Here is an 18596-nt window from a genome sequence, read left to right as displayed (position 1 = left end):
TTCCATGGTGTAATGGTTAGCACTCTGGACTCTGAATCCAGCGATCCGAGTTCAAATCTCGGTGGAACCTAATGTTTTCCATTTACCAACATAACAGTATAGTCGACTCTACTTTACAATAGATCTGTTGAGAAAAGCCAGTTTTGAATATATTAATATTGTTAAAATAAGCAGAGGTCTAAAAAGACACAGAATTGTTTTATGATTAAAACCTATCGCTGATTATTAAACTGAGGAACGAGGCGATCTCATTAACTCTCGCGAGAGAGCAGACCATTAACAAACATGGCGGCTGCGATGGATGTGGACACCCCGAGTGGAGCTAACAGTGGAGCCAGCAAGAAGCGTTTTGAAGTGAAAAAGGTAACGGATTGAGAAGTAAATGTGAAGGGTTGATGTTAAGTATACATACAGTTATTTATTTTAGTCTTCTTAACTTTTAAAGTCTTCCATAGCGACGTGTTTATAATCCCCGGTTAGCATTAGCTGCTCCGCTCCATTTTTACATCATCTTCAACAAATGGATGTTTTTTATTATTATTATTATTAACAAACAGCTTTTAATATGTCACGAGAATATGTAGAGTCTTATATCAAGCAAACACATGTAACTTGGGCGTCCCTTATTCGAATTCTAGTAAATTCTGCTGCGTAATCCGACAGATTATCAAACCAGGCCACTAGAATTGAAACACAGATGGGAGTCAGGAGAATCCGATGGGAGCTGCCTACCGAGATAACTTTTTCGGGAAATGATGGGCGGGTTCCGAAAGTTTCTCGTTGACTTATTCCGAACGTTCGATTTCATCATTTTGGACATCATGTGCGCCTTCCAGGATTCAGAATTCAGGATTCAGGCCTTCGTCTGATTATAACATTTTCTGAACTTGTATCAGAGTAGTACTATGCGGTTTTTAAGTAACGTTACAATGAACATGGTAACCATCTAGTACCATGGTATAAGCCTATATGAAAGTATCATGAAATAAAAAATGATCACAAAATATATTTTTTTTAATCTCACAATGCTCACTTTTTTCCCCCTCAGAATTGTGAGATTAAAAAGTTGAATTTACCTTTTATTATTCTGTGGTGGAAACAGGCTTCCATTAAAAAACATATTTTTTAGAAATACATATGTAAACCCCTTAACATAACTGTCACTGACTTCGTCGGGGCATACGCCGATCATACGAAAACTTGCGAATGAGATCAAATTCGATTTAAAACTGACTAAATATTTACAGATTTCAATGTGATTGTGTTGAGATCTGATTGGTTGAACTGTTTCTCTTGCAGTGGAATGCCGTGGCTCTGTGGGCTTGGGACATTGTGGTGGACAACTGTGCCATTTGTAGAAATCACATTATGGACCTCTGTGAGTATCAACTACTATTTGGGCCTAGTGATCTTTTAATCTGACGGCATTCTCTGCTTTGTTTCTTGTTTAACTCACTGTGAACTGCTTTTAAGTCAGATGTCATGGTCATTTACGTCCAGTTCATTTTTAACACCTGTATTTCCTTCAGGTATAGAGTGTCAGGCCAATCAGGCATCAGCTACATCAGAGGAGTGTACAGTGGCCTGGGGAGTCTGCAATGTGAGTAACACACACACTCACACTGCTTGATCTCTAGGTCTGTTCATTTTGGTTCTAACTGTGTGCTTTTGGTTCTGCAGCACGCGTTTCATTTCCACTGCATCTCTCGCTGGCTGAAGACCAGACAGGTGTGTCCCCTGGACAACAGAGAGTGGGAGTTTCAGAAGTAAGTGATTTTGTTTCTTTATTAAAAGTGGCAGACTGAGGAAGTGTATTAATAGAGTATCCTACTTAACGTTAAAGGCATAAAATGGAAGTTGCGATTGTTTTTTCTTCCCTATTGACGTATATCCGAGTGAAACGACTTCTCGAACAAGAAAAACTGTAGGGCGGGACTTGCTTTTGTCACTCTAGAATAGATTGGATGGTTGTGGTTTGCTGTTGCTGTGATGTCATGTGAGTGACAGGTTGCCCCGCCCTCACGCCAGTGAACACATCATCAGAGAAGAGATGAGCTGCAAGTGGGAGAGGAAGTTGATTAAAGGTTGAAAGGGCATATATAAAAAAAATAATGATTTGAATCAGTTTTTAGCACAGTTAACCATTTACTTATGTTTCCCTCCATTATTAGTGTTTTCTATAACTTTATCATTGGAAAGTTGCATTGGTGTTCCTGACATGTCTTTTGTTGGTTGTACATGTTCACACTTGTGTTATTGCTGATCTAATGTTGCTCTGGTTTCCAGGTATGGCCATTAGCGACGTCTGGACGACCCAGTGTTTGTGCTTCAGATCCAGGATTTGCTTTTCTTCCAACTGTATTTTTGTTTAGATGCCATAATTCTCTCCCTGTTAAAGTCCACATTGGGATTATTATGCTTGTTTTTTATTTCTGTGCTGTGTACAGCATTCAAAGCTGTAAATGATCAATAAAGTCCCTCTAAATACAGCTGTCAGTTTCAATTGCATCCTATTCTTCTTACACATTACTTAGACATTTCTATGCTGCTATTTACATGATGGCTTCATCTAAGAGACTTTAAAAGCCCAGGCTGCTCCATCTCTTGTTAAAATAATAACAATAAAAGAATAATATGATTAGAATTCTCAGATTCTAAATATTAAGAGTTAAAAAATAATCTAAATATAATCTATAAGTGATGGAAGCAGATTGTTGATCAGTGCACAAGTGAAGAGACACTAATGTAATTCTGTGAATATTATATACAGTACTATGTTATATTAGTATTACATTACATACTGATTATAGTACTGGATTTTAAAGGCCTGTATACTATAAAGATATAGTTTAAAAAAATGATGTAAGGGTTAATACCTATGGTTAATACCGAGGACGACTGCGGAGAACGGTTGCCTCCGCCGAAGTCCATTAATACCTGACAATGGACACCTCGAAGGGCATTAACCCGCTTATACCACGGTCACTTGCCAAATAACACATTTTTAAAACATTAGTTTATATTTTAATTAGTTTTACAATCGAAATCTAAAGTTTTTACAAACAATAACTTGGTTTCCCTGGTTACGCCTGACGGTTTATTTACTAGGTATCCTCTATCACTTTTTAACGGACACCCTGCAGCCAATCAGAATCGAGTATTCACCCAGACCATGGTATAACTAAATTTAAAAGAATAACTGTCCACCACAACTATAACGATAACGGCACAGAGACGCGATATTGCTGAAATCACTTTCAGAACGAGTTTTAATAGTTTAAGAAGACTTGTTTGAACAATTGACATGTATCCTGAAGAAGGCTGTGTAGCCGAAACGCGTAAGATCTACACTTTTAACAGTTTTTAAAGATTTAGCCCAGTGGATTAAAAGCTTTATACTTCACCACGTTGAGTGCCTTTGAGTATTTCATCCTCATAATTTTACGCCTACCTACTTTAAATATTAAATTAGATTATATTAGATTAAATGTGCCACCCGTGTAGCACTAGTTTTGTAAGATTTTTCCATCTGATGAACGATAAAAACATTGACAGCCAATCAGAATCCATCCTGCTCTGAGGAGCTGGAGCATTTAAAGCAACAGACAAAACAGCAGCGGGTGCTTATAATAAACAGAACAATATTGTGCAGTTGGTGTGGATGCTAATAGTTATTTTATTTAACCTTATTAGGTCCTGATTTGGCTACAATAGTCCACTGAGTCACATTTGAGACACAAATATTTGTGCATCCATCTCACTGAGCGAAGGTAAATCCACTCAAAATGAAAAATCTGTCATTATTTAATCATGTCGCTTCAAACCTTTGACTTTATTTCTTAAATTAACACATTGACTTCCGTCATATGAAAAAAAAAAAAAAAACTTAAACCAACCATAATTTAACAGCAGTAAATAAACAGCCACCTTACACTTGCAACAACCAAAATGTTTATTGAATTAAATCATGAAATTCCATACAAGATGCAAATGTGTCACAATAAGGAAGTTGATCACAATTTAACTTAAAATTTTTTTGGGATTGATGAGAGACAAAAAGCAATGCCAAGTAACAGAGGGTGAGGAACATTAATAAAAAAACATTTGAAAGGAACACCCATGAAATCTTAACAGGAAGTGATTGACTGATTGCTTTGGACAGGAAATAAGAATTTATATGTATGAATATAGTCTAGACCCCAAGAATGATATGAAACCAGATCTCCAGTCCGCCACATAAGACCGCAAACAAGCTATCTATCAATCTCAATGAATAAAGGTGATAAGACGACTAAATCCCTGGAATGATTGGCTGCTGAATGGACACGTTTGTTAAATCCAGTTTGTCTATGCAGCAACTGTCAGCTAGAATAGTCGCTCAAATCCAGAATCCAGGACGATCTGGAGACCAGGATCATAAGTGCTAAATGTGTTAGCCTCAGTGAAGCGCACACAATAATTTGTCCCCAGCAAAACGTTACAAGAATAAACCCAATTCTTACAGTTCATGCTTCACTCAAGCAAGCGACCCCCCCACCCCCACCCTCAAAAAAGCACCCCATCTCTCTGATCTTGTTCCGATACTCTTTCATAGTTTCTTCTGCTGTCATCAGTACAGTCCAGACATATCTAAAATCAGTAACTTTAGTTAAACAGCTTCTAAGTTAAGTACTGTCTGTAATATATGCCAAGAAACCCAGTGAGAAAAAGCTACAGCAGAGTATTGGAACTGAACATCAACTCTTTAGGCCTTTTTTAGGGCTGTTGGCCGCCAAACTTGGAGCTGAGTTTGTTGATCAGGGCCATGATCTTGGGGTTGCCCTGGTACTTGGCGATGTTGGCGGGGTTCTGCGCCACATCCTGGAACGCTGCCATCACCTCTGGGTCCTGGAAAATGAGAATGCATTAACAATTAACCATCATGTAGATATTACAGTCAGCTGAGATGCTCAGGTATGTCATATACAGGAGAGGTTATTATGGACATTTATGAATTCGATCCAATACTATATGGTTGCTAACTAGCCCAATTAACCCCAAGTGTGAGCAAGTAATTCCCCAAAGTGTGTTATATACAAATAACAAGTTCATCAGATAAACAACCAGGCATCTTAAAGGTCCCGTATTATGCCCCTTTTCACACGATGTAAAATAAGTCTCTGATGTCCCCAGAGTGTGTATGTGAAGTTTCAGCTCAAAATACCCAACAGATCATTTTTTACAGCATGTTTAAATTGTCATTTTTTGGGGCTCAGAAAAACGCGCTGTTTTAGTGTGTGCCCTTTAAATGCAAATGAGCTGCTGCTGGACGGCACAGGGGGCGGAGCTTCATGAGCTCGCGCTCAGTCTCTCAGGAAAAATTAATCTCACGGAATGATGATAATATCAGAAACTCTCAGTAACGGTGTTCATTTCGAGTCGGACAATAATGCCTACAGAGTCAGAGTGCTGTATAGAGATGAAACGGGTATAGTTTAGTAGTTTAATTATGGTAATTATAATGTATTTGTCATCTGCTTGTATGTATCCATTATTTATTAATAGCCTACAAGTCTGCTGTCCGAATGATGATCAAACATATACTGATGAGTTTAATAAAGTTTATTGTACATCACACAAAAGATGAAGCATCAGTTTTACTTCAGAAAATCACCGTAAGAGCTGAGTAAACACAGTAAGTTATTGGAAGTGCGCAAGTACATAAACAAATTTCGGTAGAGTTGAGGGAGCATTCCTGTGGGCGGAGGTTAGTCAAAAAACGGTTCTAGTGACGTCATTAAAGAAGGATGTAGAGGGATGTAGTCCAAACGGGCCGTTCGATGTAGGCGACTTCTGTTAAATAAAATATCTCGCTTGGCATTGAACTTTGAGCTTTATAATTTTACAGATATTATTTATACACTAACAACAACATTACACACTAACTAAAGTTTGAAACATGGGATCACGAAGAATGGGACCTTTAATAGTTAGACGGAAGTAATCAATGTAAATGTTTAAAAGTGACCGCAATAAAAATGAATCGTTTACTAAACAGTGAAAGAATCAAATTTATAATATCGTTCAAAAGTTCGAGATCAGTATGGTTTAAAAATAAAATGAAATTGAATGAAATAAACTTTTTTCAGCAAGGATGTTATTAAACTAATAAAAAGTGACTTGTACATTTTATATATATATATATATATATAAAATCAAAAACTTATCCAGGAAAAACAAACAAACAAAAAAAACCTATCCAGATTACCACAAAAATATTAAGCAGCACAGCTGTTTTTAACATTGATAAGAAATGTTTCTTAATCATCTAATCATCATATTAGAATGATTTCTGAAGGATCATGTGACACTGAAGACTGGAGTAATGATGCTGCTGAAAATTTTACTTTGTCATTACAGGAATAACTAAATTTTTAAAACATATTCAAATGGAAAAGTTATTTTAAATTGTAATAATATTTCAACAATTTTACTGTATTTGTGATCTAATAAATTCAGCCTTGTTGATCATAAGAGACTTTTTAAAAAACATTAAAAAAAATCCTAACCAACTTAAAAAAAAAAAAAATCCAAACTTTTGAACAATAGTTGAATATTTGTGAACTAAAAATGCATGAAAATGCATTCAGCTGCGTTCTAGACGCTGGGACAAGTCTGTGGCAAAACTCAAGTGTTTTCCACATACCATTCAGATCAGAAAGAAGATCGAAAGCACTTGTTAAAGCCACAAAACTTCTTTTAGTGTTAGGCAAGTGCCTATTACCAACACAATCCAATCTGAAGTTAATTAATACATCGTTCGACCGACATAACTGGTTTATATATATATATAGAGGTATATATATATATAAAGGTTAAATGTGTTTGCGCACATGATATCAGGAAGCAAAATAATGCACGCATGATGACAGGACGGCGGTGCGTAAATCGAGTTACTCCTCCCACTTCTGCTAGTTTTACTGAGATTTCTTATCTCGTGTGAATTAGCCATTATTATTACAGACGTCCTGTGGTAAAATTACATTACTCAATCTACTCTTGTAAAGCTAATCCCATCCAAATAGTACTTATGCAACCTCACTGTCGTGCTGCTCAGCAATATGTGGTTTATTTTACCTGCATGGCCATGAGAACCTCAGGGTCATTGAATAGCTCATTAAGTCCAGGCATTCCAAACGGAGGAGCTCCACCTGGGAAACCAGCACCTCCTGAAGGATCAGAACAAATGTCAACATCAGAGACCGATGTGCTGAATTCTGCTTTTCATATTACCTTAATCTGTTACATCAACAGTAATCTTGTTTCATTTTGGAATAAATCATTTTAGTAGTGCACTATTCTGAATAAAACAGGTTTATTATATATATATAAATATATATATATAAATATATATAAATATATATAGTTTAATGGAAGATACCTGGGAATCCTGGGAATCCTCCATGTGCCCCTCCGGCCTCTTGTCTGGCTTCCTCTTCCTACACACAAACGCATATTAACAGGACCAACTCTGCAGGAAATGATGATTCAGTGGCCTGATGCAAATCAATTAATTTCTTACCTTCTGTGCCTTTTCATGCTCCTCCCTCGCTTTCTTCACTCGTTCTTGCCGCGTTCTGATCTCCCGTTCCTCTCGCTTGCGTTCATACTTGCGCCGGTGCTCAATGAGTTTGTTGGCCTGTGAGAGAGAGCGGTGGGATCAAATGAGACACACTGAAGTTTTTGGATATTTTTTAAAGAAAACAATTTGTAGTTGTGAGGGAGATTCTGTTTGGATATTTTTTAAAGAAAACAATTACTATTACTTACAGTACATCAATAATTTAAGTGATAGTAATATGCTTTTAAATAAATAAATAAAATACTATTGTTTGTGTCCAGATCTTTTAATTCTTTAAATATTAAAAATATATATATATATTAAATTACAGAAAAATATATATATCCAACATGTAGGAAGCCCTTTAAAAAAAAATTGTCATGTGACAAAAGAAAATTTCAATTCTGTCATTAATTATTCATCCTCATGTCTTGCTAAACCTGTAAGACTTTCGTTCATCTTCGGAACACAAATGAAGATGTTTTTGATGAAATCTGAGATCTTTCCATTCCTCCATTGACCGCTTAAGCAACCACTTTCAAGCCCAAGAAAGGTAGAAAAAAAACATCATAAAACATCCATGTGACTCCAGAGGTTTAACCTCAATTTTATTGTTTGCTCAAAAAAAGCACAATTTATTATTTACAAAATATTAATCTCCAACGCACGTTCACGAGAGCACCACGGTAGAGTCCTGCACTCCCGCAGGGCCCGACGCAAAACAGAGCGGCGCGGGACAAATTTTAAAAGGTCATTGCGGGAGCGGGCGGGATGATGAAGGTGCACTTGCGGGTGCGGGCGGGGGGGGGGATGATACGCTGCACTCCCGCGAATTAAATATGAGTGTAAAGTAAAATATATAAATGATTAAAGTAGCGTACATAATTTGTAGTTGTGAGGGAGATTCTGTTTGGCAGCAATAAAAACGTTTTAAGCAGCCTAAACTTGGATGTTGCCGTTTAGGGTAGGGCGGGGCCTAATCTCACGCACACTTGTTTAGAGACAATTCCTTCATGTTGCTCCGTGTTCGAATTCGAAAGCTTTAAGTTCAAAATAGACAGCATGGACGAGGAAAAGAGCACCTCTAGTGCTTCAGATGTAAGCACTTCTCTAAAGAAAGGCACATTTAGGCTACTACAAAACAAATATCACGAAACATCAAATCAGACATTTGGCAGTCTTTTTCGGTTGTGCATGATGGAGAGGGGAATCAACTACCTTTTACCTGCTGCCATAAATGCCAAAAGGTGTTAACATACAAACGGACACAAATCGCATTTTTTTTCCAAGACCTTTCGTGAGACAGTTCGTGAACATACATCCTGCCTGCCGTCTTGCGGGCATTTGCGGGCGGGAGCGGGACATAATATCACAGATGCGGGCGGGAGCGGGACTAAAAATAACAAATCTTTGCGGGAGCGGGACTGAACACTGCGGGAGCGGGCGGGAGCGGGACTGAAAATTGTGTCCCGCGCAGGTCTCTACACCACGGCGCATGTGTGTTGTGTTGACGCGAGAGTGGATGTTGTTGCGTGAATGCGTTGGAGATTAATACTTTGTAAATGAAGTGGTAAATTATGCTTTTTTTGTGCAAACTAATTAAAATTGAGTTTAAACCACTCTAGTCACATGGATTACTTTCATGATGTCTTTACTACCTTTCTGGGGCTTGAAAGTGGTAATCAGACCTGCAAACTCCTCAGAGTAAAAAAGGTGACAGTGTCGCGGGGGGGCGGATGGGGATTTGTGATTTTAATATGCAAATGACACATTTGACACATAGTGGTCTTAATCTGCATACCCTAGTTTTGCACTGATGTAAAAAGACTGACAGTGACACAATAGGACCTCATGTTAGCGAAATGTTTTAATCTTTTAACTCTAAAAAAAAAACTATTAAAAAAACATGAATGTTCTTTAATGTTTGATTATAATTTTACTGTCTTCACATAGGGATGGGAATTGATAAGATTTTATCAATAATAATGCCATTGACGATTCTGATTATCGATCCGATTTTAATAACCATTCATTAAAATGAATCGGTTCAAAGGAGTCATTAGTTCGCGAATTGGACGTGTCATGCGTGTTGTGTGATTATCCCAGCAGTTAGGACATGGATATCCAAGATTTGTGTCAACACAGAAAACATTTCATCACTGGATAGTTTTTTTTCGTTTAATTAAAGTTAGGGCTGGGCGATAATTCGATCTCGATACGGGATCGCGATAATATTCTGAACGATTTCGATAATATGCTTGGGACATATTATTCGATATCATATCACATGAAAAACTAAGCGCAACAGTATCTGCCGCCTGCCGGCTGCCGGTAGGACACGCCCACTTCTCAGCGAGCAGCGTGGCTACTACAGTAAACAGAAGGAGACTGAGAGAGAGGGAAAAAAGTTGTAAAAAGGATAAAAAAATTAGCGAAACTGAAGTTGAGGACAGCGAAAATAATGCCGACTGTGAAGGCGACATCACTACATAACTCGAGACCGAAGACATTGTTGAAAAAAAAGGTAACACGACGTCAATTGTGTGGACGTGGTTTGGATATGGCAGACAGCTGACAAGCTGAGCCATATCGCATTAATTATCACAGGCGATCCGTGATAATTAATGCGATATGGCTCAGCTTGCCAGTTAACTACGTCTCTGTGTTGTAAATGCCACTCCATCTGAAAGCAGGTGATGGCGATTTACTTCTAATCAAGGAACCGGCTTTACTGACGAGATGTGCCTATAAACAATGTCATGTGATATATCGCCCAGCCCTTGGTTTACTATGTTTACATATTTGTGCAATTTTGGCTCAGATTTCATTCTACTTATAAAACAATTCTAGAGATCTACCTTAATCTTTCAGGTAGTATTTGTGCCAGGGCCATGTTTACTCTTTTTGTACTTGAGATGTTCACTGTCCAGCCAAAGCAATTTGATGTTATAGTTGTCACAGCTGTTAGTTTATATACAATGTTTCAATAAGTAAAAGTTTGTATTATTGTATAAAGGGAGATGACTCATGATGTTTGCAATTACAAATGATGTGCACAACCTTTTATTTTTGCATTTTTCAATACCTCCAAATACGCTGCTCTCTTGACCAATAGAAAGATTCATACAATGTGGGAGTGTAATGTGAATCCTTTGGCTGCATGAAGACCTTAACAAAAATATTTTGTGCTCATTATTGAAAGGCATATTGTTTAATTTTTTATGTTATTAATCTTTATTCTAAAGTTTCAGTGAATATCTTGTTTCTTCAAGCTTCAGGATGTCCCTTACACTGGCAGAATCTGCAAAAACTACATATCGTGATAAGAATCGAGATCGATCAATATGGAAAAACATATCGTGATAAAAAAAAAATCCATATCGCCCAGCCCTAATTAAAGTGTTGTTTTATGTCAGCTGAATGTTCGGAACGCTTTTCAGAGAAGATAAGGTAACTTATTTAGGACAATTCACACCCAGCCCAGCGGAAATTCACATGAAACTTCCGACCTAAAAGGTCTTCCGACCTTTAACCACCGTGTCGATTTATTTTGATTAATATGTGCGAGGGAGAGAGAGGAAGACAGTGTAGTCTTGTTTACACTTTCTCCTGGCTCCGAAGAGAGAGAGTGTGCACGCGACCGTCTCTCTCTCTCTCTCTCTCTCTCTCTCTCTCTCTCTCTCTCTCTCTCTGCTCGTTCTGCAGCAGTTCATCTACATTACTCACCGATCAAATAAGACTTTGGCGGGAGCTAAAACAAGTTCAATGCATCTCATCCAATGGCGAGCTCAGCTAACGCTATGTGCTTCAAGATTCTGACGCAAGTGCTAAGATTCCAATTGGCCAAGAGAAATGTCAATTATAAGAATTATCCAATAATGTTTCACAATTCTAGCCTGTATGGCAGTTACTGTGGGTAACAGTAGGTTGCAGACATCGTTAATCCTGCAGCCTCACAACTTCGGACCGTGGCCGAAATAAAAAAAGAAATGGTCGGACATGATGACAGTCGATGCAAAAAAGCGTCTAGCGCTCCATCGCCAGAGTGTGTCTGCCACGGGTGGAGGAAAGGGGACACCGGAGCTGACCCCTCTTGATGAGAGACTGGCCGCAATTATTGGGGAATCCCTATTAACATATTTCACTTTTCTTTTTGCAAATGTGTTAATTTGCATTTCTGTTGTAATCTTCATTTGATTTTGTTTGTTTTACACTGCAGATCGATCAAACGGGTGTTTGTGTAGGCTGTTAATTGTAAGACTTGCTTTGTGAAGTCTTCATGTTATTGTGAGAGGCAGTATTGCCATTTCTTTTACACAACGGTCTAATATTCACACACTTTTACGTGTTTCTTTCATCTGCCGACGGTGTCGCCATTTCTCATTTCACCCGTTTTTGTGCGTACGCCTGGGTCAGAGTTTGCGTGAAGGACCGCACATTTTCCCGTCAAGTTAGCTTTTTATAAATACCAATTATTGTGTAGAGATCGGCGTACGCCTTTTGTGCGTACGTAACGTTTATAAATGAGGCCCCTGGCCACTGTCTGGAAGGCTCAAAATCTTTCTGGCCACTGTGAAGGAATTGTATGTCTCATTCTCAAGATGAAATTATATATATATACACCATACACCATGACGCCCTACACCATACTAATAAATTATTTTAATAAATTAAAATTTGTTTCTTATAATAAATATTTTGAAACAAATACAATAGTTTCAGCAATGAAACTCACAATGATGTGCATTTCAGAGGACATGCAATCTGTGCTTATACAGTCAACCCAAAATTAATATTTGGATGCTTTTATATTTTGTTATCTTATCCGAAGTCATTTATTTTACAAGTGTAACTTTCAGCAGGTGTCTGAATAATTGAAACTGTATATATATATATATATTTGGCCACATTGCAGGGTTGCCGCTGCGGTATCAGAGGTGCGGTATTTTGTCATACCAGATTATGTTCTGGATGTCAAATGGGATGAGAGACTGTGTTATTTTATTATTATTTATATACTATTATAGTATTTATTAATATGTTGAGCTAGCTGTTATTTTTGTATTTTCAGTTTTATTTAAATGTGTTTTTTGTCATTTGTATTAGTTTTTGTACCTGGCCACTGTTCTGGAAGAGGAATGGCTCAAAATCTTTCTGGCCACTGTGAAGGAATTGTATTTGTCATTCCCAAGATTAATTGATGCCTATTAGCCGCAAAAGGAGCATCTACACCATACTAATAAATTATTGTGGTCTAAAACAGTTCTTTCTAGTTATGTAAAAGGTCAAAAACATTTTATCTGGTAGAAATTGGGGTTGGGGGTTAGCCTTCAAATATTATTGTGGACAATCGGTGGGGCCTAAAAATCAAATGATCGAGGGTTCTCTGGATGGCAGTTACCACAACTTTTCCCCAAAAAATAATCACACCAGCTCAGATGTTGTTGAGGAAGAGTCATAAACAAGAGTTCAGCACGGATACCTTTGGTTGGACTTCTTTCAGCATAGCACTGGCCTCGTCATCATAATCCAGCTTACAGGCCATCGCCAGGTCTCGAGCGGCTTCCTCCCAATGGCCAAGCAACCTGTAAGAACGAGAGATCTTCATCAGCAGGAGAACACTGAGCACAACACAAAGTGAAGTGTCAAGCCAGAAACGACGTCTCTTCATTCAGTCTGTTACCTGTGCGCCTTCCCCCTCCATTTATAAGGCTGGGCTGAGTCTGGGTTGATGTCGATGGCTCTGTCACAGTCTCTGATGGCAGCGCTGGGTTTCTGCATCTTCACATAAACACTGCAAGACACAAACAGATTCAGGCAATCAGCACCGCAGCCAATCAGAAAACTGGTCGGTAAAAACCAAAGCAGGGATTGGTTAATACCTGGCTCTTTTGGCGTACAAAATGGCCAATTTTGGGTTGAGTTTGATGGCCTCTGTGAAGATGTCTAGAGCTTTCTGTAGGTCACCTGAAAAATCGATATGTTTTGTTGAACCCCATGATTTTATCATGAATTATTACCACTACTAAGGAAATGTAAACTATGGTTATAATTTTAAGTAAGAGGAAGCTCACCATCTCCCAACGCTTCAATGGCTTCCATCTTCTTCTCATTGGCCTGGTCCATCATCTCATCTGTGATCTGAGATTAAAGAAAGTGGATCCATCATCCCATTTGTATAATTTCACTTTATATTAAGAGCATGATTTAAGCCTTTAACAAACATTGATCACAACCAGATACAGTAAATTCTGTCCAGCAACTTTGCTGACAATACAGAATTATGCTAGACACACAGATGCTTGTACGTTCTCCTCATTTGTACGTCGCTTTGGATAAAAGCATCTGCTAAATGATTAAATGTAAATGTACAATGTAACAGATTACAAGTTATACATTTCAAATGGTTTAAATTATTATTTCATGTTTTGACATTTTGAAAATGTTTTTGATTGAACATTGGACAATGTTTTGACTTTTTACTATTGTTTGCGATATTGTTTTTGCAATTTTTACTCTTGCATGACTATTCATTCAAAATATTAAAATTGTTTATCTAATAACACTATTACATCCTCCCTCAGATAATTTCTTTTTTTTTCAGAAACGAGGAAAAAATGCAAGATGCCACAAATGATTCAGCGATTGCTTGAATTTGCATTCATTGCTACAATTGCAAGATTGCAAAATCGTGGATAAAAAAACTCTTATCTCAAAGGATAATGAAAATTGATTTTTCATGATGTGTGCCCTTTATTGCTACAAATAAAATGGCCATTGTGCAGTCACTGCATTTACCTCCAGGTTCTCGTAATCACCCATCTCCTGAGGAGCATCTGTGTCAGGCTCAATCACTCCTTCATTGTCGATTTCTGGAGAAATGAATGCCAGGTCATGTTCACATAACAGCATAATGTAACTATAAGAAACAGTTGTTACAAAATAAGAGCATATCTCCACTCTGAGATGCAAAGTTTATGATGTTCTGCTTGTATATAGAGCTGTCACTGTAATACTTTTGAGCTCTAAAACATCACTGTCCTTCCACTGACTACCTTTTGAAACTTTCCTGATAATGTCGGGTATGTAAAATCTTTGAATTGACTCCCATGAGCGAAGATTTGTGGCGAATATTGCTCTAGAGTGACGTAAAAGTCGCATGAATTTGACGGTTTAGACTGAGGTCGCATTGCAAAACATCTGACCTGTATTGGATTTAGTACCACATATGGAAGTGGCCCAAATCAGAATTGAAAAGATCAGATTCCATGTAGGGCGGGGCGATAAAACGATAACGATAATTATCGCGATATAATTTTTTCTCGATAAAACGATATCAAGAGTTCGATAAATGTTCGATAATGTTTATGCGCCAAAAGCGGAACGAAACTCATTTGAACCGCGCGCCACACGGACCGTTTATCCGCTCGGCTCAAAGTCCAAACGGCAGCGTGAGCACGAGCTCACGAGAGCAGAGGCGTTTACTCTGATCGCTCTCGTCACGAGATCCAGTGAGAAGCGCTTGAATTCAGCGAAGAACACAAATGTCTCCAGTTTAAAGGCAGATGAAACAGCGCTGACAAACAGGAGAAACACTGTGCGCAACGATACAGTCAGAAGGCTTTTCCGTCTACAAATTCCCATCATTTACCATGGATTTACTGTAACGTTACCCTAGTAATATTAACCGCACCTTGAAATGTGGGATATACATATTGAATTATTATTATATTATTATAATTGACTTATATTACTATTATATTACTATTATATTATTATTGTAGACAATGTATTAAAGGACTAATGGAATATCATTACAGTATTTAATAATGCATTTAGGCTACGGTTTTTCATACAAATACCATAGAAACCATAAAGTTACATTTTGCCATGATAGAGGTGCTACAGGCTATGCCTGGTTTCATCTGTGGTTATCATGATCTAAATGCATGATACTGGATGACCAATGGTTAAGTTTAATAAAACTCAAACAGTCACAATATTACATTTTACCAAATAAAAATTAGCACATGCAAAAACTAAGAAATTAATTGTCCAATAAAGATATTTATTTTGTTAAGGAAAAATGACAAATGTTTGAATGTTCCACCTCAGATTTGTGAAATGTTCACCTGTTTTGGCAAGTGTGACAATAAAGAGTAGTTTAAAACCAGTTAACGCTCTGGTTTCTACAACTTTCACTTAGAAGTCTGAAAAAAAATCTGCCTTTAAACTTGAAAGAAATAAAGATTTGACTTTTATCGTGATAATTATCGATATCGACTGATATAAAAAAAAATGATCGTGATATTTTTTTTTGGCCATATCGCCCAGCCCTAATTCCATGTGGTTTGTGCTGTTCATACCGTCATGACAAATACAGATCTGAGTCACATGTGAGCAAAAAATAATAATAATTCGGTTTTAGGCCACATTTACCTGCCGTCTGAACGTAGCCATAAAGACCGCGACCGCACACGCATTAAATCAACATCAGGTAGACAAAACTCTGCACATTTGTTCAAATCATACCATATGCTATTCAGACACTTAAATTAAAATAAATTTAAAAAACATGTAGCCAAATGTGAGCCTTTAATATCCGGGATATTTTAGCGGATTCACTCTGCATTAAAATGCGGTTGTCTTTCCTCTGCAGTGTAACCTATATGTGGCCGTTGATCCTCTTATCAGCATGAAAGATAAAACTTTTATTCAAAATGCAAAATGCCTATCAGTGAGTACTGAACTGAGTCGAGATAGCCTCTTGGCTACTTGACTCGCAGTCCGCTCGTGCCTATTGATTACCGACCCGCAAATATTATTCCTCCTGTCACATCAAATATTATAGGCGGTTAATATCAAAACATTTCCTGTGCAGGCAAAATATTTCAGTCTCTAAAGTCTCCATAGTACTGCAATAAAACTTCACATCAAACTCTGTTAACATCTGTTTCATTGTCTACTAACTGCCCTAGTTTGAAAATAAAAAAAACAAGGCTGATGCTGCCATAGAGTGAGATATCGTAAGACATCAGCTATTACTGGAAAAAGTTTAGAGCTACTACCAAGCCATAGTAAAGGCCAGAGCTTTGGCATATCAAGATGGCATACGAAAAGCAAACAAAAGATATTAAAGGAGATATTAGAGTCAACATACCCACTTCACTCTCTTCAGTCTCAGATGCCGGGGTAGTTTCGAATACTGGAGCTGCTTTGGGAGCCCCATCACATGGACAGCTTCCCTACAAGCAAACGAAAACACAAACAAGGCAATATTTTAGTACAAACATTTATTTATTTGAAGCTGGGTAATAATGCCAGTGAATTTTTGATTAATGTCCTTTACCTTGCATGAGTAGCTGTCATTCTTTGTTGATAATGGTATGTTTGCTCCCATTCTATAAAAAAATCACATATTTTCATTTTATAATGGTCATTATGGGCTCCACTGAAAAGGGATGAAACTGTAACTTTCTGAGAACCACATGTCATGCATTACATGGGTGTGAATGCTAGCATAAGCACTAAACTTTGGCATGGAAACATACATTACACAATATTTATTTTGTATTTTATCATTAATATAACATTTGGAATGAAACACACAACTATAAACAACACAAATAACAACATAATTCACTGACCCCTTCAGCCAGGCCTTAAAGAAGCCCATCTCTGGCAGATGCAGCACAGATGGATTCTCTTTGCACAGCTGCACAAAGGCCTTTAACTCCGACACTTTCTGTGCGTCCATATTCCACAACAGGAATCCAACTCAAGCAGAGAAAATAATGTGCTGGAAAACAAGGAAGCAGGCATTATTATTCCCGTCATACGACGTGTCCGATCAGCACCCTAACTTAATCAATTATGCATAGTACCGAAGCCAAAACCCCAAAGAAACTGTCTACTGCAACAGTGCGGTAAATGACCAGTAATTAGTGGTGTACGGGATTAACGCACGCGCTGCAATAGAAGCTTCTGGAAATAATGCGCGACGAAGCGCAATTTGTTAAATAAGCGTGGTATTTTGATAGTTCTTTTATTCAGCTGTCTCAATACATGTTAATTAAAAAATAAAATAAACATTGATGCTGTACCTGAAAGAGCAAAGTCCCTGAAACGCTCTTGATGGTCGCGAGATTGAACTCGCTCTGCACGCGCCAGTCAGTGAACGCGAGACTGTGAATTTTGCACAGGCGCGATTTGACAATTTGACTCGCTACTATGACAAACCAAAACAACATGGGTAATAAATCTTCTGGCTTTGCGTTCATTTTGGAGTAAAATACGAAACATGTTCAAGATTTAATAATAATAATATTAATAATAATTATTGCAATTATTATTATTATTATTATATATATATTATGATTATTATTAGCAAAACTATTAGAATAATAAAAGTTTGAGTTATTTATATATTATATTTGACTAAACTTTATATACATTTTCTAATCGTAAATCCAACTTTTTACAGAGTGAAACCAGACAGTAATTGACACTATAAGAGAATCTTTGAATAAAATCCCATCAACACCCTTTTATTTAGCTTTTTAATGTTTTTTCTTCTTTCTCTTTATTGTTACTTCTATAGTTGTATAATACTGTTTGTTGGTAAATAAAGAAAAGAAAGAAATATTTCTCAGATATGTTTGTCTTCACATCTAAAATTATGTATTTTTCAGAAAAAATACACCCAATAAACATTGAATCACAATTTAGAATTTCCATTTAAGATTATTTAAAAAAATATATATCGTTTGTTTGGGAAGGGTAAAATGTTTTTATTTTTATTTTATTTTTATTCTAAAACTAAATTACAACAAAGCAACAATAAACGTACAACAAAATAAAGAACAAAATTTGTAACCATGTTACGTTTGTTTCCTAATATAACACAATTAACTAGAATACTATCAAAAATATACAGAAACTAGAAAGGGTCCTCTTTCATTCAGAGTCGCAGGTTTTAACTGTCATAACAGAGTTG

At 37.2% G+C, this 18596-nt stretch overlaps 2 protein-coding genes across 3 annotated transcripts; one reads left to right on the top strand and one right to left on the bottom strand.

Moving 5' to 3' along the window:
* Positions 1-6: 6 nt before the first annotated feature.
* Positions 7-2489, top strand: rbx1 (ring-box 1, E3 ubiquitin protein ligase; the record flags this gene model as incomplete). Of its 2 annotated transcripts, XM_081379200.1 has the most annotated exons (5): positions 7-363; positions 1300-1378; positions 1530-1600; positions 1681-1766; positions 2287-2489. In XM_081379200.1, the coding sequence occupies exons 1-5, from the start codon at positions 286-288 to the stop codon at positions 2297-2299; spliced, it is 327 nt and encodes a 108-aa protein (XP_081235326.1). In that variant the 5' UTR covers positions 7-285. The 2 variants fall into 2 exon arrangements, with proteins under 2 accessions (XP_081235326.1, XP_081235327.1); XM_081379201.1 differs by lacking the exon at positions 2287-2489 and having other exon boundaries at positions 269-363; positions 1681-1770.
* Positions 2490-3934: 1445 nt separating this feature from the next.
* Positions 3935-17829, bottom strand: st13 (ST13 Hsp70 interacting protein). The gene is made up of 13 exons (XM_081379184.1): positions 17704-17829; positions 17248-17399; positions 16950-17001; positions 16761-16845; positions 14399-14472; positions 13675-13741; positions 13483-13567; positions 13284-13394; positions 13083-13185; positions 7562-7678; positions 7421-7478; positions 7117-7208; positions 3935-4887 (listed from the first exon to the last, which is right to left on the bottom strand). Exons 2-13 carry the CDS (start codon positions 17355-17357, stop codon positions 4756-4758), a joined length of 1086 nt encoding a protein of 361 aa, XP_081235310.1. The 5' UTR covers positions 17358-17399; positions 17704-17829; the 3' UTR covers positions 3935-4755.
* Positions 17830-18596: the final 767 nt, after the last annotated feature.

The sequence above is a fragment of the Scardinius erythrophthalmus genome (assembly GCF_964197995.2).
Source record: "Scardinius erythrophthalmus genome assembly, chromosome: 1".
Taxonomy (NCBI): Eukaryota; Metazoa; Chordata; class Actinopteri; order Cypriniformes; family Leuciscidae; genus Scardinius; species Scardinius erythrophthalmus.
The sequence above is the reverse complement of the archived record's forward strand: the minus strand, read 5'-3'. Positions and strand labels throughout refer to the sequence as shown.